Genomic DNA, 25,875 nt, shown 5'->3' on the forward strand with positions numbered 1-25,875 from the left:
TATTTACAGACCGAGGAGGGCTGGCGAGGTTTACTCAAGTGGAGTGCCGGGATAGCTGGGTCACGGCCAGGTCAGACTCAGGCCAATGTTTACACTCTGATGATGCCATCAGTGCTGTGGCGTACTCGCTCACATGCAAGCCGTATGGAACAGCTGCTCTGGCACGATAAAGACCATTTCCCTCAACAGGCAGGGAGGGCCAGTGGAGAGGAGCGGGGCATGTACTCTGTGTGTGTGTGTCTGGGAGGGCCGCGCACAGGAAACGAATCATAGTGAAAGTATGCAGCCAGCGAGAGGCCAACTCCGCCCCCCCCCACCCCCACCAAGGAACAGATGTGTCTACTTGAGTTCTGCATACATTGGGATGAACATGGGTTTTATCTGTAGATGCATCGTAAGCTGGATGATAAATTGGAGTTGGGGTTTGCATGCATTATAGAACAAAAATCCAAAATTATAAAATTTTAAAAAATCATGAAATTCAGCCAGTCAGTTTTTCCATTATTTAATTACGTTTCCAGATCATTAAGGATGTTCATACACTGTAATGTAGGCATACATAGCAGTATTGTACAAGCTCTCAGCTTTACCAGGCAGGCTGAGACAGTGATATTACACATAGCTTACACATTAAAGACTATTCCTTTGCTTTTGACATGCTTGGCTGCACAGTAATGAAATATGTTCCGAGGGAATTTGTTTGAAGTACGGCGAGGGGCGAGGGATGCGTGATTTAAGGGAAATTAAACAGAATTCATCCATTGGCAACAAAGCATCACAGAATATGGATTAATCCCAAATGGCAACCTATTCCCTATATAGTGCACTACATTTGACCAGGGGACATAGGGCTCTAGTCAAAAGTAGTGCACTATATATGGAATAGGGAGCCATTTGAGTTGCAACATATCAGTAACTCTGACAGGCTCTTTATGTGTTTGAGGTCAACGGGGAATACATTAGAAATGTATAAGCAATAGAACAGCCATGTGCTAAAATGTACATTTTATTATTATTCCCCAAAGCAGCAGTCCGCTGGGTGCTCAAGAATACGCCCGTCGTCAGCAAGCAACCGGTTCATTATGTAATCACGTCTATTTCGCGTATCATGCTTGTTGTATGGCCTCAAAAAACAAAAAAAGTTTCATTCCTTATTTTAAAAGAGATTTGCATCTAACCAGTGTGTCGGATGAATGCTAGTCATTACACAATGGTGGAACAAGCTCCCCCACGACGCCAGGACAGCAGAGTCACTGACCACCTTCCGGAGACACTTGAAACCCTACCTATTTAAGGAATACCTGGAATAGTATAAAGTAATCCTTCTACTCCCCCCTCCCCCCCATAAATAAAAAAGTGGTTGTCCCACTGGCTATCATAAGTTGAATGCACCAATTTGTAAGTCGCTCTGGATAAGAGCGTCTGCTAAATGATGTAAATGTAAAATACCCCCAGTAAATCAACGCTCTAGCAGACTCAAGCCTGTTTTATAGGCGCTGACACTTAATCACCAATTAATTCTAGTGAATCATTTGAGAAGAAAACGCTCATCAAGTTGTGGAAATACTCATCAAGTTGTAGGGTCTTCGAGGGTGTGCTGTTACCATAGAGACGCAGAAGTGGAAGGCTGCCTGACCGGGTTCACATCTCTTCTCATTAACTACAGGCCTTTATCCAGTCAAACGGAGCGGAGAGAGAAAAGCTACTCTTTACTGTAAAGCCGACTTTAAGGCCAAAATCATCCTTCCTGCCGAGCGTAATGTGACCTCCAGTCTAAGCTGAGAGCGGCATTAATATTCTCAGTGAAATGCAGAGGCGGGCTTGGACCTTGGTAGCTAGCTACAGAGGATTTATCCTTCACCCCTCAGTAGACCGTTCTTCACTGAGACGAGTCATAACAGCCAAGCTGCCTGGCTGCAGTTCCCAAACACACAGCATGCATTCCAAATGACACCCTATTCCTATGTCAGGATTCCCCAACTGGTGGCCCACTGGTGATTTTATTTAGCTTTCTGAGCCCAAAAATAATGTGTGGGGGGAGGACATAAGACTGTAAAAACACCAGCAAATCAGCTCCAAGTGATTTACATTTTGGAAATCATCACAGTGCGGCCATTTTACTCGCTGTGCGACCTGGAATTTTTATTTAGGAGTACCAGTGTGCCTAGAAAACAAATCACCCAGATGATAATTGTTGCAATGATTACTTCACTGTACCGCAACGCGAGTGCCATGGAGAATACGCTGACCGCATATTCATGACCGTCATGCTTACACCATTAGTACAAAGAAAACATCTTGTTACCGCAAATAGATTTTTCATTGTGCTCCTAAATGTCCTTGTGTGCGCCTAAATATGTAAACTTAGGCGCACACGTGCTCATTGGGAAAAAGGTCATCGTAGAGCCCTGAAGGTTTTCCCACGCATAATAGAGAAATACAGTGCCTTGCAAAAGTATTCATCCACCTTGGCGTTTTTCCTATTTTGTTGCATTACAACCTGTAATTTAAATTGATGTTTATTTGGATTTCATGTAATGGACAAAATAGTCCAAAATGGTGACGTGGAATGAAAAAAATTACTTGTTTAACTAAATTATTTAAAATAAATAACGGGAAAGTGGTGCATGCATATGTATTCACCCCCTTTGCTATGAAGCCCCCAAATAAGATCTGGTGCAACCAATTACCTTCAGAAGTCACATAATTAGTTAAATAAAGTCCACCTGTGTGCAATCTAAGTGTTACATGATCTCAGTATATATACACACACCTGTTCTAAAGGCCCCAGAGTCTGCAACACCATTAAGCAAGGGGCACCACCAAGCAAGCGGCACCATGAAGACGAAGGAGCTCTCCAAACAGGTCAGGGACAAAGTTGTGGAGAAGTACAGATCAGGGTTGGGTTATAAAAATATATCAGAAACTTTGAACATCCCACAGAGCACCATTAAATCCATTATTAAAAAATTGAAAGAATATGGCAGCACAACCTGCCAAGAGAGGGCCGCCCACCAAAACTCACAGACCAGGCAAGGAGGGCATTAATCAGAGAGGCAACAAAGAGACCAAAGATAACCCTGAAGGAGCTGCAAAGCTCCACAGCAAAGATTGGAGTATCTGTCCATAGGACCACTTTAAGCCGTAAACTCCACAGAACTGGGCTTTACGGAAGAGTGGCCAGAAAAAAGCCATTGCTTAAAAAAATAAAATAAGAAAACACGTTTGGTGTTCGCCAAAAGACATGTGGGAGACTCCCCAAACATATGGAAGAAGGTACTCTGGTCAGATGAGACTAAAATTGAGCTTTTTGGCCATCAAGGAAAATACTATGTCTGGCGTGAAGCCAGGTGGTGGCAGCATCATGCTGTGGATATGTTTTTCCATCGGCAGGGACTGGGAAACTGGTCAGAATTTAAGGAATGATGGATGGCGCTATATACAGGGACATTCTGGCGCTAAATACAGGGAAATTCTTGAGGGAAAACTGTTTCAGACTTCCAGAGATTTGAGACTGGGACGGAGGTTCACCTTCCAGCAGGACAATGACCCTAAGCATACTGCTAAAGCAACACTCGACTGGTTTAAGGGGAAACATTTAAATATTTTGGAATGGCCTAGTCAAAGGCCAGACCTCAATCCAATTGAGAATCTGTGGTATGACTTAAAGATTGCTGTACACCAGCGGAACCCATCCAACTTGAAGGAGCTGGAGCAGTTTTGCCTTGAAGAATGGGCAAAAATCCTAGTGGCTAGATGTGCCAAGCTTATAGAGACATACCCCAAGAGACTTGCAGCTGTAATTGGGGGGTGGTGAATAGTTAAGCACGCTCAAGTTCAGTTTTTTTGTCTTATTTCTTGTTTGTTTCACAATAAAAAATATTTTGCATCTTCAAAGTGGTAGGCATGTTGTGTAAATCAAATTATACAACCCCCCAAAAAATCAATTTTAATTCCAAGGCAACAAAATAGGAAAAATGCCAAGGGGTTGGGTGAATACTTTCGCAAGCAGGGGCGGTGTGTTCATTAGGGCGATATGGGCGACGCACTGCCAAACGGGAAAAGGAAGGGATTTTCTTTCTAATCAATTATATCACGGCAACAGTAGTTATCAGTGTTCTAATCTAGACGTCTGATCTACCACTAAATGTCCAATCAGGCTAAAGTCGTGCTTCAAATGGCCCCGCCCCTTTTGGGGCGATTTCAGTCAGGTTGAAAATCGCCCCAGAAGTCTCTCATAGACTCTCATGTAAAATCTTTTTTTTTCAAATATCAGATCTTTCAATACAATCTCTATGGGTTCCGGGAGGGCTTGCACTTACGCGCTTTCGTCATACGTAACATAACCATGAACGTAACTAAGAAAAGAGCGGGTAGCAGCGTCAATCAATTCACGTACTACTGTCAAGATGGCTAGCGTTCAGTGCAACTCGATTGTCTCTTTGAAAGAAGTTCCTTTTTGTCGGCGAACAAATCAAGATAAATTGGCAACGAAACAATTAGGACCTCCCAGACCAAATTTAATAATTCAACAGGTTTCTACTAAAGGGGGAAAGTCCTACACCCGAGGATTTTCCAAAAATTGGTACGAACGAAAAACCTGGCTAGCAGGCTGCGATGTAGCTAATGCAGTCTTCTGCTACCCCTGCTTACTCTTTCACCCTGAAGGCGGCACGGCAGACAGCACCGCTTGGACAGCGACTGGTGTAACGGACATACACCATCTTTCAGAAAAGATTAAGAAACATGAGCTGTCAAAGACCCACATGGATAGCTGTTTGAGATTGTCTGCTTTGGGGAGAGTGAACATTGCCACTCAACTGGATGAGGGATAGAGGCTAGCTGTCCGCCGCCACAACGATGAGGTTAGCAAGAACCGCCACATCCTCAGCCGGCTAATCCAGTGTGTGAAGTTTTGCGGAGTGTTTGAGTTAGCTTTGCGAGGCAAAGATGAAACTGAGGGCTCCACCAACCCTGGTATTTTTCTTGGACTTGTCAACTTTGTGGCACAATTAGATGAGGTGTTTTATGGAAATGCATATTGTTTATGCAGTGTTGAGGAATGTGAAAGAACACCCTTGATTTTTATTTATTTATTATTATTTATAACTTATTTTGCTTTTGTAAGCCAACACTTTTGAGATCAGTCAATAAATGCTTCTGGTATTGACTTATATGCTGCCCCTGTCTTCATGTTGTTGCTGGACATATCTTTTTTAAAATGTGTGTAGGTCACCTAAATCATCAGAAAAATTGCCCCCCCTGAGAATCTTTTCAGGAGCCGCCACTGTTCGCAAGCCACTGTATATGTGATCCAGGGTTGCCGTTAGCTGGCAATTGATGTCTTTTGGCTGATAATTATTTTTTTTAAAGCCGATAAAAGTGTTACCAAAAATGACCGGAAAGAAAAAAATCCCTTTGCAAAATAATGCTTTTTATTCATTGATGGAAATACCAGTTGATGGAAATACATTTGACCGTCATGATTATCAGTCTATAGGTTAATTGCATAATTTAGTGGAATTGGCCTGTGTGTATTTTCGTTAGTCATCATGCATCTTATTTATCCAACATCTATCATACGTGCAAGCCCATTCATTGCACAACAATTCTAAATGCAATCACGTGATAAAAACAGTTTTGGTGCGCGATTAAAAAGAGCCACTATTTTTATTTCTCAACTGGTAATTTTAGCGCACTCTCCCATTTAAGTGTAGGAAACAGGCTAGCAGTGCGTCACTCACCACTTTACAATGTGAGCTGGAGGTAGTATGCATTTTGAAAACATACTTAAATTGTTTAAAACCTGAATGTTTAATTTCATATTATGAGGCATGTTTTACCTTGCTTCAAAGTAGCCTATAGGCAAAATCCGACCATGGAAACGTGGAGGCAATTATCTTAAAGACTTTAAAAGGCAGCGCGTGACTTTCAAGTTGGGAAAGATTAGTTATGATTTTCATATGCGCATTGTCGTGAAACAGTTTCATTTCAATAACATTTTTGTATCTCCAAATCATTGTCACGTGGTTAAATCTGAATTGAAATGATAAAATCTAAAAGTCTATCTCCAGCCTCTGCCATATGCATTGATACATCATGATCCATTGGCGGCTAAAGAAATGAGCACATGGAACTCATAGCCTATAGGCCAATGCAGCAGTAGGCCTGTAACTTCCATTGCTCTTTCACCCCGAGGATTGGTGATTATCGAGGGGGAGATTGTTGGGAAGATTTTTCAAATAGCTTACTGTGAGGAACTATAGTTTTAATATATTATCATTCACAATGGATGTTAAAAAAAACACACTTTCATATATTTCCGAGGAGCAGGCCAGGTACTTCTATGCATTCTCAGGCGTGCGTGCGCTCTCCCTCAACATTATCAGGACAGAGAAACCAGATAAATGCTCATTGCTCACATGGAGCACTCCACACAAAAGACAATTACATTTTTTTGCTAATCTCGTAAATAGTTATAAAATAAGCCAAAACTTTTTTCTCACAAGTGTAGCAGGTTGTAAACTCTGCAAACGTTTCCACTCCGAGAATGAGAACTGTAAATGACTAATTAATACATTAACATAAATTAATGTAACCAAATGACGGGGATTACATTTACTACTGATGACACATGTAATGGGGAATTAATAAAAGTGTCAAACAATTCACACAATGAAACAATGAATAGGCAGGAATTGTCAAGAGACAGCTGAGCTATTCTGGAGAGACTCGCTTATATCTTTGACACACCCCTCCCTTTCTTCTTGTCTCAACATTTAAAATTATTATTCTCAAGACACATTATCTTCACACATATTTTAGATGCTTTTCACTGACAGCCGCATCGCAAAAATCAGCTAGGCCTATTGCCACGTGCGCTGCCCAAACTGCATGCTTTCCAAATAGGCACAGGCCTACGAGCTTGTGATTTGAAACAATCCACAGCAAAAACCATTTAAGAAGCTAATGATCCTTGATTCCTCTCTGTATAGACAGGATTAATAATATAATTTTGGCAAATTTCCATTTACTTCCCTATTGGACCCACCACTATTAGGGCTAGGCGATATGGCCTAAACTTATGGGCGATTCTCTCATATACGTACAGTGGGGGAAAAAAGTATTTAGTCAGCCACCAATTGTGCAAGTTCTCCCACTTAAAAAGATGAGAGAGGCCTGTAATTGTCATCATAGGTACACGTCAACTATGACAGACAAATTGAGAATTTTTTTTCCAGAAAATCACATTGTAGGATTTTTAATGAATTTATTTGCAAATTATGGTGGAAAATAAGTATTTGGTCACCTACAAACAAGCAAGATTTCTGGCTCTCACAGACCTGTAACTTCTTCTTTAAGAGGCTCCTCTGTCCTCCACTCGTTACCTGTATTAATGGCACCTGTTTGAACTTGTTATCAGTATAAAAGACAGCTGTCCACAACCTCAAACAGTCACACTCCAAACTCCACTATGGCCAAGACCAAAGAGCTGTCAAAGGACACCAGAAACAAAATTGTAGACCTGCACCAGGCTGGGAAGACTGAATCTGCAATAGGTAAGCAGCTTGGTTTGAAGAAATCAACTGTGGGAGCAATTATTAGGAAATGGAAGACATACAAGACCACTGATAATCTCCCTCGATCTGGGGCTCCACGCATGATCTCACCCCGTGGGGTCAAAATGATCACAAGAACGGTGAGCAAAAATCCCAGAACCACACGGGGGGACCTAGTGAATGACCTGCAGAGAGCTGGGACCAAAGTAACAAAGCCTACCATCAGTAACACACTACGCCGCCAGGGACTCAAATCCTGCAGTGCCAGACGTGTCCCCCTGCTTAAGCCAGTACATGTCCAGGCCCGTCTGAAGTTTGCTAGAGTGCATTTGGATGATCCAGAAGAGGATTGGGAGAATGTCATATGGTCAGATGAAACCAAAATAGAACTTTTTGGTAAAAACTCAACTCGTCGTGTTTGGAGGACAAAGAATGCTGAGTTGCATCCAAAGAACACCATACCTACTGTGAAGCATGGGGGTGGAAACGTCATGCTTTGGGGCTGTTTTTCTGCAAAGGGACCAGGACGACTGATCCGTGTAAAGGAAAGAATGAATGGGGCCATGTATCGTGAGATTTTGAGTGAAAACCTCCTTCCATCAGCAAGGGCATTGAAGATGAAACGTGGCTGGGTCTTTCAGCATGACAGCCCGGGCAACGAAGGAGTGGCTTCGTAAGAAGCATTTCTAGGTCCTGGAGTGGCCTAGCCAGTCTCCAGATCTCAACCCCATAGAAAATCTTTGGAGGGAGTTGAAAGTCCGTGTTGCCCAGCGACAGCCCCAAAACATCACTGCTCTAGAAGAGATCTGCATGGAGGAATGGGCCAAAATACCAGCAACAGTGTGTGAAAACCTTGTGAAGACTTACAGAAAACGTTTGACCTGTGTCATTGCCAACAAAGGGTATATAACAAAGTATTGAGAAACTTTTGTTATTGACCAAATACTTATTTTCCACCATAATTTGCAAATAAATTCATTAAAAAATCCTACAATGTGATTTTCTGGATTTTTTTTCCTCATTTTGTCTGTCATAGTTGACGTGTACCTATGAAAATTACAGGCCTCTCATCTTTTTAAGTGGGAGAACTTGCACAATTGGTGGCTGACTAAATACTTTTTTCCCCCACTGTGTGTGTGTGTGTGTGTATATATATATATATATATATATATATATATATATATATATATATATATATATATATATATATATATATATATATATATATATATATATATATATATATATATATATATATATATATATACATACACACACATACATACACACATACACACACATTTAGTAAAATATTTTCTCTAAATAAGCATTGTTGTACAATTAAAAGGTCAAATACACTGCATTTAAAACAGTCAGCAATAACCTAATGAATTCAGAGCTTGTGAAATTATCCCTAGGCTGAATATGCCTTCCACAACCATAAAATAATTTAAATTATCAAAATAGTTGTACCTGCTTTTTTTTGCAATAATTTCAGTTCTGTCTATAAAAATGCCCTTTTCGTTTCAACTTTAACCAGAACCATGCATAATGCACATTCACTAATAATGTAGCAGGCATTATAGAAGATTAACACCGGTCTCATAAACAATCTCTCAAGCACAAGCCCACGTGATAGCGAGTAGCCAGCTAATATTTATATATTTCAAATTTAGCCAACTTGGATCTAGGTATAATTTCACAAGCTCCGAATTCAGCTAACAAGGCAAAACAGTTGAATTGTTATGAACAGAACCTTCTGTCAGTCTCTAACTGTTTGAACAGCATGCTAGCCTGTCCACTTTGTTCAGATGTTGAAATAAAGTGGCCTAACATTTCTCAGAATGAGAACGAGTTGCCAATTCCTTTTATAATTGTTTTATGCTTATTGCACATTTATACACACAGACTAAACAGCTAGTATAACAATCTTTATTTGACTAAAATGCTGACACGTGGTACCGTAATGCACGCACGACAAACTGAGCATTAATTTTCCAGAATGAATGTTCATTGGTACATCCGTTTTAGTAGTGTCTGCTCAACATTTGAGGAGTTGAAAAGAACAGGGTATGGTTCGAAAGGTTAACTTCTCCTCTATTACAGTAAAATAATGTCTCCATGTGTTTCGGTGTCCATATGACCGATTCTGTTGGACCAAACCTCAAATATAGCGAGTTGAAACCGCTTGTCAGAGGAAGAAGTGATCTCTCATCTTTGTTGTTGTGAGTGGTAGGGGGAGGGACCTGGGAGAAAGAGGCGAAGCGAGAGCTTTCACTCTCACCAAAATCTGTCCAAAAATAATCCCAATGCGTTTCTATGATCTTATTTTGAACCTAAACTTGTCGCCTGCCTTCCTGCCTTTGGGACAACGACTCCCATTGTTAGGGCAGAGACGTGAGCATCTCGTCATTATATACAGATCTCTGGTGTAAATGGGAAGGTGCACAGCACAGAAGGAGTGAAGGAGACCAAAAAGACAACATGCGGACATAAACACGCATAAAAACAAAAAAAATATTCTGCGATACAGGCATTTGGAATATCGCACAAAAACATACATTCAAATTAATCAACATATTCCATATATCGGCCAGCCCTAACCACTATGCCATTTCTCTCCTGGTCTATTGGTTTTCATATCAACTTTCTTTCATTGTCCAGAAGCCAAAGGCACAATCCCAGTCATATTAGTTGTTGCATCTTTAGATTCTAACAGAGATTTGAATCTCTGTCACATATGGAAACGCTATCAGGTGCGCTGTTTAGATTGGTGTTTTCCTGCAAATTGCATTTTGGCAAATGTTTGAAAATGACATTTATGTATTGGCTGCTTCATTACACGAGTTGCATGTTCTGTTAAGATGCATTACCATAATCTAAATGTATTTTCATTCTGAGCAATGTGGGTGGACGCCCTAATGAGTTATGCATCCAATGCATACGGGTCCGGTAAATGTCTCAAATGGCCGGTAAATTAAATTCTTCCCGGTCACGTTATCCGGCGCCCTGATGTGATCGTATTCAAACATAAGCAAAGGTTTGAAATTATTATGTTTTAGTCAAATATTATATAGGTTTGGACTTCTTGCTGTCAATCTACAGTCTACAGATTATTTGTAATTATGTTCCGGCACCTGACCATCCACTCAAGAAAAATTATAATATAATAAATCGTCCAGAGGCTGAATCTAGTTGATGATCCCTGACCTATATAGTGCACTACCTCTGACCAGAGCCCTGCACTGTATAGGGAATAGGGTGTCATTTGGGACGCATACACACTCACTGAATCAATGAAATCCCATGTCCAGGAGGGGAGCTTTGTTATGGTCTTCCTTTACCTTTCTCCGGGCTTCACTGTATCAAACACACCCGTTTCCCTGACGACACACACAAAGCTTATTAAGGCGGTCAGGAGAGAGACGGAGTCTGAAGGGTAACAGAGCTCAGTACAGACTGCCACGCTCGCCGTCACTCACACAGGGTCTGGACTCTTTGATTGGGGTTTGTGTCAGTTGGAACACTGTGTGCATCCCTAAAGGGGGCGAATTTAGAAGCGACGCCTCGTCTTGTTCGGTGGCCCTCGACCGCGGGTTCACGCAGCTGCACTTCACCATTACAACCCCCAGTTTCACAGGAAACACTGGTCTAACAAGCACAGTGGTGGCCATCTTGGGTCTTTGGTGCTAGCAGGAGCCGCAGCAAGCAAGGGTATCAGTCTTTAATTTCACCCCTTTATTTCCGCTATCCTCTCTGTCAAAAACAGTGGGAGCGGACACGTGGCAGGGGCAGAATTTGAAAATGTGTCTTGTTGTCATCGAAGACATTTTTTAAATACAATTAGGGTGTGGGAATAAACAGGAACTTCGTAATATGAGGACGGAGCGTAGGGCAGCTCACTGCAGCGTGTACCACTTCAGATATTACACACAAAACTAGTGATGGGGGGGGAAACGATTAATACAGTTACATATCGGGATATTACTTTACAATATATAATATCATTTGACAATATCTCAATATAATTTCTCTTATCCATCTTCTTTTTAAATAGGAGGCCAGTTTGTTTTCAGCACTTTTATTTCCATGACTGATCATGTCCCTCCCCACGGCCCTCTTGTCCCTCTGCAGCAGACATATGGTGAGCAATAAAATCACAGTATCGGCACCTAAGCATCGTGATAATATCATAACGTGGTGTCCTTGGCAATTCCCACCCCTACTGGAAACCCCAGAGGATTTTACTCAAGGTCAATTTGTCATTGCTCCAGCAAGGCAGCACCGCTATTCACCCCTCACTCTTCTTTTGCTGTGTATTCCGTCTCTCTCAGAGCCTCTCCTCTCCCCAAAGCAACCCCAGGTATTACACAAAGGGTCAGGGTTTTCCCTTCATCCAAGGACTCCCCTGCAGGTAACTCTCCACTAGCTGAATACAAATGACTGCAGCTGACCCACCTCTACAAATATGAGCAGCCAAATGGCTGACTCAATAAACAGCCAGAGGCGCTGGACTTCATTAAAGCCACTGGCCCTTTATGAGATACAAGGTCTGCGTCTCAAATGCCACCCTATTCACTATATAGTGCCCACAGGCCTTGTCGAAAGTAGTGCACTATATAGGGAACAGGGTGCCATTTGGGACGCAAACTGAGAGAGAGAGGATGGGGAGTGCAGATGGAACAGATAACAGCCCACTCTAATCTCTGGAGAACACTACAGCACAGAATTAGTTTTTAATGTATTGCTCATTAAGTTTTTTAATTAAGATAGAACAGAGGCCACCCAGGTCCATTGGCTATAATCCCAGTAAATTTGAAACTTGCACAATAAGCCCGGTCTCTCCACAATGAAATCAACTTGTGTGAGTGTGTGTTAGTACACTTATGGGGTGAACAGTGCTTTGATTACACTCATGGACATGAACTAGCCGATGAGTGCGTGGTTCAGAAAGGTCAAAAGTCTGACCCATGTCCTCCCAATTGGCTAGTCAACTTCATTACAAGCTGGGGCATTGTAGGGGTTGTAGTCTTACCTGCTGTGGCAGTGGACGTGGCTGCATGTAGGGGGGCTGTGTGGGGGCGGTGGGCTGCTGCTGGGGAGGGATGAAGTACGGGGGCTGGCCTTGTGGCTGGCAGTACCCACCCATGCCCCCCTGCTGCTGCCTATACTGAGCTGCCATCTGCTGAGAGACAGTAAGGGAGACATCAGATATCATAGGGTATATATTCTTTAAAACCTCTCACTGTCAATGCCCACAAAGACGTTTTGGATAGAGCCGTCCGCTACATGACTAAAGACCAATGGCCTTTAGTTCACTATCACATCTTATCAGCATTCAATAAAAAAAAACATATACAGAACTGAATTTGATTAACTACACTCACAATCAACGTGGTGCAGTATAGCCTAATGAATTTGCACTCAGTCCCACTGCCTGCTAGGTTGTTTACCGTGCTCTGTACTGGGGTTGACTAATGGCAGTGAGAAGTGATGAGCGGGACTCTGGAGGGTTTCTCTCCTCTCCAGCCTCGATACATTAATTTTGTATCCAATACACACAGCCTCCGCATCCCAAATGGCATCCTATTCTCTAAATAGTGCACTACTTTTGACCAGGGCCCACAGGGTGCCATCTGGGACGCGGCCACAGCCGCTCTCCTCCTCCTCCATTCATCGCAAGCTGTTCATAACAGTCTTACGTAAGGCGTTTTGGGGAACAGCTGTTATTGGCTCATCCCTCTCTCCGCCTCACCTGGAGTCACTTACTGGCCATGTTTCCAAGTCTAGAAAGAAATACACACAACCAGCGGTGATGCAGTTTTTGATCAATGTACCGAACAGCAAGAGTGATATCTACTGTAGAGTACACCATCTAGAAATCTGTAAACATAACACGATCGATCATAAGGTTTCTGCAATAGAGGCAGAGTTCAGCATCCCCTGTTGGTGAAGGGGCCTCCCCCTCAATGACACAACGATTCAAAAGCCAAGGACAAGAACACTAGCCTGGTCATTCTATGAAATATCAGAAATCTATGAAACCTAAGAGCAATCTATGATAATGGCTGGGTTATACCTAAAGTAGTGCACTACATAGGGAATAGGGTGCCATTTGAGACATAGTCCCAGAAACATGGAGGCCCATATGGGAGTGCAGAGCTGAGCAGTCTTACAATCCAATAGCTGTGTGCAATGCTCATCGCCCAACCAGCCGTCAGCTCCTTAAGCCTGAGGGCGTCAAGGCGGTTTTTCCACACGAGCTCTGGAACTGACACTGATGTCTGGGAGGATAACTCAACCTCCCATAGCTCCCTGCCTCTCTCCCCCTCCCCTCCCCTCCCTCGCTCTCTCTCTAATTGCCTCACTCCCCCTCTCCCAACCCCTCCACTCTTGTCGACTGTACCTATCCTAGCTCATCACTCCTCTCCTCTGAGCCCATTTACAGGCCTTGGCCAGGCCAAGAGCATCTGAATGACGTACCACCAGCAGCAGTGGTGAGAGTGTGCTCTTCTTCACTACTCCACAAATGGAAAAGCTTTGGATTGGTGTAGGCAAAGGCTAGAGGGGAATTCCAAAAAGTTCTTATACCAGCTATTTTATTTCAAATCCGTGAAGGGAAGTGACAAACAAGTGCACACTTTGGGAGAAAGGAGATTATTTTAACGCAACCCCCCTCTCTGCCAGAGTCTGTCTGCATTAACTGGCTCCTGTAAAGTCCCATCAAATAACTACTCTGATCAATATGTACAAGGCTGGAGGAGGACACTATCACTTCAGCAGGCTTAGACCCAATCAGGTGCTGCCAGTGCCATTGTCAGTCAGTGCAGAGTGTGGCTCATTTACTAAGAACAAACTGACAGCTACCAAAAAAACAGAGGGTTGGAACTAGGAAGACCTTTGCTTAAATGAGGTGTTGGTTACTGAGACATTACAATGCCAGGCAGGACACAGGGTAATGGAAATATGTCATCGTCTCAAAGACGTCTTAGCTTGTGTGCATGATCTATAATCAAATCAGCATGACAACGAATCAGAGTTTTGGAAGATGCAGCATGGCTTCTTAACCCTGTAATATGTTTTCATAGGCCAGTCACTTTCAGACCTCCATAAGGAGCAGGGACTGATGACACCAGGGGAATGTCCCAAATGGCACACTATTCCCTATACAGAGCCCTGGTCAAAAGTAGTGCACTATATAGGGAATAGGGTGCCATTTAGGACTGGTGACACCAGACCAAAGACAGCAGGATGCGAGGGAAGACACACAGCAAGGAGGAAAGCGAGCCTGTATAATAGAGTCCATTCCTAATTATCTTGAAATATTAAGCTTGATCTCTGAATGGCATCTCTAATATGGGCTGCTGCATCTCTTCTCTCTGTGGTGCCCCCCCCCCCCCACTCGGAGGAGGGAGAGGGGAACACAATCAATATAAAGTAGCAAAACGGAGCCCCGGTGGTATCTGAATAGTTGAAACATCCAATTTCAGGTGGGATCCATGAGGTAATGGATAAGGGGCCATTTGGGGCCCGGCGCTGATAAAAGTCATTACATGCTCGCTCTCTCTCTCTCTCCGAGATGGAAAAGCAAGCAGAGCTGACACTAACACATAGAGCCCTGGGGTCAAACTGGAAAATGCTGCAGACACGTATCCAGTGCCACACAGGCAGTATCAATATGACATTGGTATATGATGAGAGAAAAATGTGGCTTCAAAACATGGAGAGAAAGAGTAGTATTTGCTGTCATCTTGGTTTCAGAGAGCTTCCCAGTGACAGAGCTACTAGCATGGTGATGAGTGATGACAGCAATGGACACTAGCATGGTGATGACAGCAATGGACACTAGCATGGTGATGACAGCAATGGACACTAGCATGGTGATGACAGCAATGGGCACTAGCATGGTGATGACAGCAATGGACACTAGCATGGTGATGACAGCAATGGACACTAGCATGGTGATGACAGCAATGGGCACTAGCATGGTGATGACAGCAATGGACACTAGCATGGTGATGACAGCAATGGACACTAGCATGGTGATGACAGCAATGGAAACTAGCATGGTGATGACAGCAATGGGCACAAGCATGGTGATGACAGCAATGCACACTAGCATGGTGATGACAGCAATGGACACTAGCATGGTGATGACAGCAATGGACACTAGCATGGTGATGACAGCAATGGGCACTAGCATGGTGATGACAGCAATGGACACTAGCATGGTGATGACAGCAATGGACACTAGCATGGTGATGACAGCAATGGACACTAGCATGGTGATGACAGCAATGGACACTAGCATGGTGATGACAGCAATGGGCACTAGCATGGTGATGACAGCAATGGACACTAGCATGGTGATGACAGCAATGGACACTAGCATGGTGATGACAGCAATGGGCACAAGCATGGTGATGACAGCAATGGACACTAGCATGGTGATGACAGCAATGGACACTAGCATGGTGATGTCATCACCTGTCATTGGAAGGATAACGGACGGAATGAAAGGGGGCCAATGTGAAACAGAGAATTTACTTCAAATCAGCTAAACAAACAGTGAGTGTATGTACAGTATGTGTGTATGTGTGAGAGTGAGAGAGATTGTGTACGGCACAAGTGAGTTCTGCATACTGGACACAAATACTACTAGTGAGGCTGACTTCAGTCCTTATTTAGGACCATCACACATCATGCTACGTCGGCAGCCTGGTCCCATGTGAGGGCCACTGCCAGGCCGTCTCTGGAGGAGCATTAGAGCCAAGCCCAGCAGTCTGTCCAGTGGCTAAATATAGCAGCAGTGCAGTCTGACTAACCAGAATAGGCTGACTCAACCCAGCCTGGCCCACAATGCTCTGCTCTGACAGCCATGCTGCATGTCAACAGATCCCTACACTCAGTCACAGCCCCGTCCACCCACACAGGGGTTGTGTGGCACCCTATTCCCTATATAGTGCACTACTTTCGACCCGGTCCATAAGGAACAGGGTGCCATCTGGGATGCAACCACGGACAGGCAGGCACACTGACAGACCCATGCCTTGGGTGTGATGGGACGACAGGCCAATACTTTTTTAACCTGCAAGGTGATTGCCATTCAAAACCCACACAGCTCTGAAGAGCCCTCTGCCTTCAGTCACCGGTGTAACTGGTGAAAGGACATCCCAATGCTGTTTCTTGTAAAAGTGAATACGTAATGTGATAGCTACTGAATGCTGACAGTCTTGTGTAGAGAAGTAGCCTACATTGCAATGGCAGACATTTAGGCAGTGGTTGATGACTAGCCTAAAATAGAGAACATACCTGCTGCTGTTGAGGATACTGCATTCCACTCATGCCCATCTGACCCCTCCCGGGCATTCCCACTGGGTAGCGGTGAGGAGAAGGCGATCCGTATGGCTGGCCAGGGTAGGATCCGCCCCCGCCCTGCTGTTGCTGGGAATAAGGGTTGTTGCCCATGCCATAGAGCTGAGAGCGCTTCATCGCCATGGTGTCCATGGGTGGCACCTAAAAGAGAGAGATGGGAGGAATTAGCATAAGATCGGGCTTGCTATGCTATAGACATTTTATAATACAGCCAACAGCTTGCAAGGTCAAAGGCCCCTCCCTTAGTCATGAGTTCTTATTCAAATATCTAGAGTCTAGACTAAGAGCAAAACTAGCAAGAAAACGATAGCGACATGATCCAATTCTGACTATCAATACTCAAATTTCAGTATGACAGCTGCCCAGTATTGAAGTAGGCCTATTCCCCATGTCTTGCAAATTACAAAAGTTGTTTTTATGTTTCAATACATCCGATTTCTCCATCACTCCACCGGAGCCCTATTAAATAGCCTGAGGTTGGCAGACAGGTCCAGGGGTTGGTAAGATATCCAGGATAATGTGCCGTCAAGTGCTTTAGGAGTCAGGTTATTCTCGAGAGGCTCGGCAGGCTGTGCCAAAAAAGAGTGAGAGCAATTCAAACTAATCTTCTCATGTCAGTGCTAAATTCAGGCCAATTGAAGCAGCACTTAAAGAAAATGTGAGCAATCGAGAAAGCCCAAGGGGCCACTTTAAATGAACAGTCTGGGTGTCAGCACTCATGCCTGGGCACCCAGGGAGTTTAACACACACTCACTAAATGACATTTAAGGGTAGGTTATCCAGAATAAAAACGATTCAAATGTTTTCACTATAGCTCCGATGGGATTATCATCAATGAAAGCAAGTTGGAGGATGTTGTACCAACAATATTTTGTAAAAGGATCGTATATCTGGCAGTATGCCTAATTTGAATTAATCATTTTTGTTCGAAGACAGAAACAAAGGCCCAAGCAACACTAATATTTTGATTTGACACTTCCAGAATCCAGCATGGTAAACTCAAATGACTAACAGTCTTAAAAGAAAACCATAACGCTACAAAAAAAGGCTGACTAGTTCATCAGATTTAGAAAAAGCTTCGTCTAATGAGGTCGAAAACACAAGAATCCTTTCCAGGTACCAGCAGTAAACATTTGATTTCGTGTTGTTCTTATTCCATTTTATGACCTGTAAATGGTTTCAATCCGTTGGTAAACACCACACATGAAGGTGTGGTGGGTCCATTATTTTGAGAAAGTCTCAACCCACAAAAGAAAGACTGGAGAAAATAGCTGCAGAGCAAAGAATGATGGGAATTTTTTTTTTTAACGCAAATGGGTCAAGCTTGTTTTCGTTTTTCCCTGTATTAGGAGTCCATCGAGCAAAATCACTCAATTTCTGCCAGCCAAACACTTCTGTCTGCTGTAGGCTAATCTACCAAACTAGGGCTTGCTGTCCATGTGAATGAGGCCATTCAGAGGGGGAAATCTACCTACAAATCAGCAAAATAAAAGGATTGCATCCCAAATGGCACCCTATTCCCTATATAGTGCACTACTTTTGACCAGAACCCTATGAGTCCTGGTGAAAAGTAGAAAACTGTATAAGGAATAGAGTGCCATTCAGGACACTGATGAAATACTGAGCATTAACTGCCAAAGTCCCAGTGCCATGTGTTCAATTGACCATAAGAGGGAGGGGAGGAGACCTAGAGCGAGACATCAAACCTGCATCTCGAGAGGTAGAAGAGGATCACCTCCACTTTAAGCCAGCACAATTCTTACAAGTCTATCATAAATATGCCTGGGGTGAGTTCCTAAAACACAATCTCTGGTTTGTCTGTAACCCTACACTAGGGGTAACCAAAGAGCACGGGACGAACCCTCTCCAACCCACAATGAAGTTGACGTCCAGACTCACTGACGTCCAGACTTGAATAGAACCATCCTGCACATCACAGGCATCAAACCCCAGCATGTACCACATTATCTGGCTATATCCACAAACTGCATCTAAAATGTAAACATATCCACTTGTCAAAACGTAATACAACTAGGAGCTTTGATGGCAATAATGTCAGAGACCAAAGCCAGCATCATTCCCTCCATAGTACTTCTGATGTGCCAAGGTCCGCATGCTCAAAGGCAGAATGAGGGCGAGCTGCTAGAAAAACAGGACACGTCCTCTTTTAAAAAGCCTAATTTAAGACTCAATTACAATACCTTAGCGAAGATAATCATCATCTTCCAAAGTAGACATTTTTACTATAGGCTTGTCAGTGACAGGATCTCAGAGCATGCTGGAGACAGCAGGAATTAGCTGGTGAATACAAGAAGAAACTTCCATCTGAAAAGTCCATATTTTGTGTAGTGCTGCGGTTTGCACATCATCTTTAAACACTGTGGGGGGCTTAGCCTTGGGAAAATTAAGCTACAATAGAGACTAGAGTGGTTGTTAAAACATTTTTCGGAAAGAATGCCTGTGTAATGGAGGGATCCTAACTCCACATGCTCACATTTACAACAGACCTCAATGCTTTCAAAACAGGCTCTTATTGATAGGTTGTCACAGTGCAGGCCTGAAGAATGTGTGTGTGTGTGTGTGTGTGTGTGTGTTTTCCCGCTGAGGTACTTAGCTGGCTGATGGTGGATCAAGCACATGGCTAATCTGCATGTGTGAAGGCCAGGGCTCAACCACTATTGGAGGGGAGACCACATAATGGGCTCCATGTCAAAAACCAGGATCACATCACTAGATAAAAGAAGTCAAGCCACGAGTGTCAGAGATATCATTACACAATGTAAACAGAACACCATCCTGATTCCTACCCTACCACCCTCCCCAGTCCATTACTAAAGGGATACAAAAATGAGGTAAGAACCTAATAGAATACAATAGACTCCTCTATGTACATCAGCAGTGATAATAAACACACTTGATAGGTGGGTGGTAAGAACCAATCAGATGCAAACTAGGAGGTAAACTAGGAGGTAGCTGTCAAATTTTCACACTTCCAAAGTGCCCTTGGAAGTGCAAGCAGGACACCAGCCCTTGCCAGGCCCTCTGTACAATAGTTTTGGTCGGCCTCCACGGTGGATGTTTCATGAACTCATTTCAGAAGAGTATGCGTAGCAGCCCACTAACCGTCCAGTCAAACAATTGATTGCGACACATTCACTGGAACATGGATAGCTACTAGCACAAGCTCGTTCTTTGGCATCTACCTATATAAACTATTGGTTTGTCTAAGAAATTGTAACCTCCCCTTGTATGCGTACGATACTGTTGTGTATTCTGTTGCACCTTCTGTTGACAAGGCTCTCTCTCAACTACAATCTGCCCTTTTTGCTTTGCAGAAAGCCCATGAACTGAAATGTGTACTTAAATGCAGGTAAAAGTATGTACATGTTATTTCCCAAAAAGCTTACAAATGTATCTGTTGATGTATGCATATGTACACACGCATACAAGCGCTAGCACACGCACTCGACACACACGTACACTACCGTTCAAAAGTTTGGGGTCACTTAGACATGTCCTTGTTTTCTAAAGAAAAGCACATTTTTTGTCCATTAAAATAACATCAAATTGATCAGAAATACAGTGTAGACATTGTTAATGTTGTAAATGGCTATTGTAGCTGGAAACGGCTGATTTTTTATGGAATATCTACATAGGCGTACAGAGGCCCATTATCAGCAACCATCAGTCCTGTGTTCCAATGGCACGTTGTGTTTGCTAATCCAAGTTTATCATTTTAAAAGGCTAATTGATCATTAGAAAACCCTTTTGCAATTGTGTTAGCACAGCTGAACCTTTTGGGTTCGATTACAGGCTCAAAATGGCCAGAAACAAATAACTTTCTTCTGAAACTCGTCAGTCTATTCTTGTTCTGAGAAATGAAGGCTATTCCATGCGAGAAATTGCCATGAAACTGAAGATCTCGTACAACGCTGTGTACTACTCCCTTCACAGAACAGCGCAAACGGGCTCTAACCAGAATAGAAGAGTGGGAGGCCCCGGTGCACAACTGAGCAAGAGGACAAATACATTAGAGTATCTAGTTTGAGAAACAGACGCCTCACAGGTCCTCAACTGGCAGCTTCATTAAATAGTACCCGCAAAACACCAGTCTCAACGTCAACAGTGAAGAGGTGACTCTGGGATGCTGACTTTTTAGGCAGAGTTGCAAAGAAAAAGCCAAATCTCAGACTGGCCAATACAAATAAAAGATTAAGATGGGCAGTCTGAGATATGGCTTTTCTTTGCAACTCTGCCTAGAAGGTCAGCATCCCGGAGTCACCTCTTCACTGTTGTTCTTTGTTTCTGGCCATTTTGAGCCTGTAATCGAACCCACAATTGCTGATGCTCCAAATACCCAACTAGTCTCAAGAAGGCCAGTTTTATTGCTTCTTTAATCAGCACAACAGTTTTCAGCTGTGCTAACATAAATTGCAAAATGGGTTTTCTAATGATCAATTAGCATTTTAAAATGATAAACTTGGATTAGCAAACACAATGTGCCATTGGAACACAGGACTGATGGTTGCTGATAATGGGCCTCTGTACGCCTATTTACATTTTAGTCATTTAGCAGACGCTCTTATCCAGAGCGACTTACAGGTAGTGAGTGCATACATTTTCATACTGGCCCCACGTGGGAAATGAACCCACAACCCTGGCGTTGCAAGCGCCATGCTCTACCAACTGAGCTACAGGGGGCCTATGTAGATATTCCATAAAAAATCTGCCGTTTCCAGCTACAATAGCCATTTACAACATTAACAATGTCTACACTATATTTCTGATCAATTTGATGTTATTTTAATAGACACATTTTTTTGCTTTTATTTCGAAAACAAGGAAATGTCTAAGTGACCCCAAACTTTTGAACGGTAGTGTATATTGTAATATTGTTGTATGGTGGTATTATACATTTTTTATTGTAGATATGTAGTGGTGTAATAATGTTATATGATATACTGTTTTATATGTAATGTAAGTGCCTTAAATGTGTTTGGACCCCAGGAAGAGTAAGGCAGCAGCTAATGGGGATCCCTAATAAATACAAATGTACATTGGATCGTGCCCACATTGATTGTGTCGCTGCTTATAAATATCTGGGTATCTGGACTGACGAAAAGCATATTGATGAGTTAAGACGTTAAATAATTAAAATGAGCTTCCTTTATAGGAACAGGGCATGCATTTTGTTAAATAGCAGAAAACCAATCATTCAGTCGATATTCATTCTGCCTTTAGACTATGGCAATATCGTCTATATGGATGCAGCTGCCACTGTATTGAAGCCATTGGACGCAGTTTATCATAGCGCACTACACTTTATTATGGGAGATAGGTTCAGTACACGTCACTGCATTCTGTATCAGAAAGTAGGCTGGCCTTCTCTTAAATATTGTAGATCAAGGCACTGCTGTATTTTTGTTTATAAAGCCCTCGTGCAAATTTCTGCCATACCTTACATCATTGCTAAATTATACATACAAGTCACCAAACCTGATCACATGGATGGCTAACTCTGGAGATCCCTTCGGTCTCCACTGAGTTAGGTGGATAGTTAGGTGGTTAGTTTTTTTTGCACCTTACTTGTGGAATGATGTCCAGAATGCTAAAGTTTGATGTTTTGGTGCCACTAGGGCAGTTCAGAAGGTGTTTTTTTTTCTTCAAATGTTAATTTTCTTCAATTGCTTGTACATATTGTGAATTTGTATGATTGTGTGCTGGGCTTCCTTGTAAAAGAGGTCTTGGTCTCAATGGAATTTTCCTGTTGAAATAAATTGAACGTTAAATAATTATCATAATACGTGCTGAGGAGCACATCTAGCTACTTGGCCAACGCGAGGCCTTCAAATTGGTGTGACAAAGCTAACGTTAGCAGGCTGTTATAGCTAGCTAACTGCACTAGCAGATAACAACAATTGGAGTGTATGATATCTAGCTAGCTGGATATGAACAAACGAATGTTAGCTTTAGCTAGTAAGAATTCTGCTTGTTCAACAAAAGTATGTGTTTTGAGATATGAAACGGATACTTCAATATCTCAGCAGTTGCACAGATCCTGTGCAGTCTAAGCAAGTCCACAAGTTAAATAGCAAATGTTGTAGTAAATTAATCAGCACGTGAATGCATAAGTTTACATGGTACTGTAGCTAAAGTAGCATGTGAATGCATACGTTTACATGGTACAGTACTGTAGCTAAAGTAGCATGTGAATGCATACGTTTACATGGTACAGTACTGTAGCTAAAGTTTGAAATGTTGGAACATAGACTAACTTAGCTTGCTTGCTAGTCTCTCAAGTCTAGTTAACGGAAAGGTCTGTGATCCCCAACCAGAAATCACCTTGGACAGAAATTGCAACTTCAATCAACCATAACAGAATAGTTAACTAATTTAGTTAGCTGCCCACAAGGCTGCTGAATTCAGAAAATGACTATTTGGGTGTTCTCCGAGTGCATGTTTATTTAATCTTCAGTAGAATGTACAAAAGCGGTCCTAGCGACGCTGGGTAGCTAACGTTAATACATTAGCATAGCTAACTTGTCTGTCCATAGTTAAATTAACTAGCCAAGCCGACTGGAAAGTTATAGTTCGGCCAATTAGTAAAAAGTGACAAATATGAATGCATAATTTACCTGTGATCTGCCGCTTCCTTGTCCGTTGTTTCCAGGGCTCATGGCAGGGTGATTTCTTTCTTGTCCTCCCCAACTATGAGTTGCTGAACCGTATTGGGAGCTCAGGTCTTTAGTCAGCCCCATGCTTGATTGTTGTTGTTGAACAGAAGGATTAGTGTAATCTTGATAGCCACTGCCATAGCCCCGCATCATAGGGCTCGGGGATGTCAGTAACTGGTTTAGAGTCGGGGTAGCCCCCGATGGATGCTGCTGACTTTGCCCTGGAAATCTGTGAAACCCTCCAATATTAGCACCACCAGAAGAAGAGGCAGCAGCCATGGCAGCTCTGCTATGATTAGCAGCAGCCGTGTTGCTGGCTGGGCCCATCATGTTGTTCCCCTGCCGAGAGGGACTCATCATCCCATATCCACTGTTACCGTAGCCAGGTCGGTAGTTCGGGTAGTGATTGTACGGGTTGTTTTGGTACCCTTCGTGGGAGTTTTGTTGAACTTGATCCATATTGTTCTGTTGTACCGAATGCATTATCCCAGACCCTGGGCTTTGTTGTCCGCCATGTTGATCAAAGCAAGGCCCTCCTCTTCCCTTTCCATAATAACTATTATTAAACTCCGAAACTGAGCTGTTCCCACTTTGGGACGGGTTGATGTTGTTATTAGTTGGTCCCAAACTGGCATGGTCGTACCTGCTGTTCATCCGTTCCTCCGTTTTGCCCGGTTGGTCCTCCTCCTCACTTTTATTTAGCATTTGTTGCTGCTGATGCCGTTCGATTTGATTCCCTAAAACAACGTTCTCTTTTCCTCCATGTTGGTGGTTTCCACTTTCTCCTCCATGTATCGACTGCTGGTTGTTGTTGTGAATTTGGCGTTGTTGGTGCTGAATGAATTGATTGAATGACTGTTGCTGTGGAGGTGTGTGGTGGTGCGATTGAGGAGGATCTCCGACGCTAACATTTTTCACTTTATGACTGGCAAGCGTTCCCGTCTCCATGCTTCCCGAACTCATGCTAGAATTTGTAGTCGAGAAAGACTCTGATGTAGAATCTCCACTTTCCTTCTCACGTTGACTCGAATTGTTGTTTACAGGAAAAACTCGAGCTCTGTTCGGGTTCAATTCATGCTGATTACGTTCTACATTATTCATAGCATGAACGACAGTCCCATTTCCTACCCCAAGTACAGCTCCACCAACTACTCCAGATTTAGCAGATTTCAAATCTTGACTCACGCTGCTAGCTACATTCGACCTTTTCTTACCAGTTGATGTCGGGGCTGTTGCCACTTGTGCGGCCATGATCAAGTCCACATCTCAGGCAGAAAATCCAGTCGAGCTAGCAAACTAGCTAATCCTAATGGGGGAAAAAGATAGAAGAAAAACAGAACACGAAAAGAAGCCAGCTGGCTAACGTTAGCGCGAAATGAAAAAGAGCGCAAACAGTGTCGAATATGAGCATAAACACCACCTATGTTAGAGCGAGCTCATGTTGAAAGTTTTGATAAAGACAGGCATGAAACTTTTTTCCTTCCATGTTTAACACGTATACAGGCAAATGCCTTTTCTCGCCAAAGACCATTTAGCCCAGCATGGCAACAGCGAGCGTTGAGAATCGATAGTTTATACCTCAGCGATCTAGATGGCTGATGATTTCCTGGTCTGGGCGGGGCGAGATTATGTAGTGGCACCTGAGCCCTACTAAATAAGTATCACTGTTTATCACATTTAAAAAATATATATTGGCATATTAATAGCAAACCTGACTGAAAGGGAACATTTGTATGCCTAAATTGGAAAACAAAGGAATGGATCCTAAAGTATTGGAGAATTGGTCTCAAAATGGCAACATAATAATGTTACTTTATCATACCAGGTGGAATTTAAATGTTTACAAAAGAGTGGCGGGTGTTGATCCTTTGGTGTTGTTTTAATCCCATATTACCTCTTTAACAAAGAGTATACATATTCCATAAATTAGAAATAGTGTTTGAGAGACTCATGCCTACTTTTGTGATGAATTGTGTTATTGTTTTTCCTGCTTTCTTTACTATGCCTAATTAACTTGTCTGATTGAATTCATTCACCTATGAATTCACCCCATTCACCCATCATATGTGGGAAAACTGTTGACTGTATACTGTACATGTACTCATTCTTCTCTATGCTATTCTGTTATTATTAAAGTAACAAGAATTGAAAGAAAAAGATAAACAGAAAATGAAACAGGCCATATGAGAATGTCTGTGTGTTTCTACGTATGCCTAAATGAGAGCGAATATAGATGAGCGAATACGTTTTTATTTGATTAGGATCCC

General features: G+C 42.8%; 1 protein-coding gene across 2 annotated transcripts in view; it reads right to left on the reverse strand.

Annotated features, from left to right (window-relative positions):
* The window catches only part of LOC311108650 (AT-rich interactive domain-containing protein 1B-like), a 94,942-nt gene extending 69,784 nt beyond the window's left edge, over nucleotides 1-25,158 (reverse strand). For both annotated transcript variants that reach the window (XM_084151344.1, XM_084151343.1), the window contains exons 1-3: nucleotides 23,570-25,158; nucleotides 16,872-17,075; nucleotides 12,595-12,744 (exon numbers count right to left, since the gene is read on the reverse strand). In XM_084151344.1, the coding sequence (XP_084007470.1) occupies nucleotides 12,595-12,744; nucleotides 16,872-17,075; nucleotides 23,570-24,859 (1,644 nt within the window). In that variant the 5' untranslated portion in view covers nucleotides 24,860-25,158. The remainder of the gene's footprint in view (nucleotides 1-12,594; nucleotides 12,745-16,871; nucleotides 17,076-23,569) is intronic.
* Between the last annotated feature and the right edge of the window lie 717 nt (nucleotides 25,159-25,875).

The sequence above is a fragment of the Coregonus lavaretus genome (genome assembly GCF_964263955.1).
Source record: "Coregonus lavaretus genome assembly, chromosome: 33".
Taxonomy (NCBI): domain Eukaryota; kingdom Metazoa; phylum Chordata; class Actinopteri; order Salmoniformes; family Salmonidae; genus Coregonus; species Coregonus lavaretus.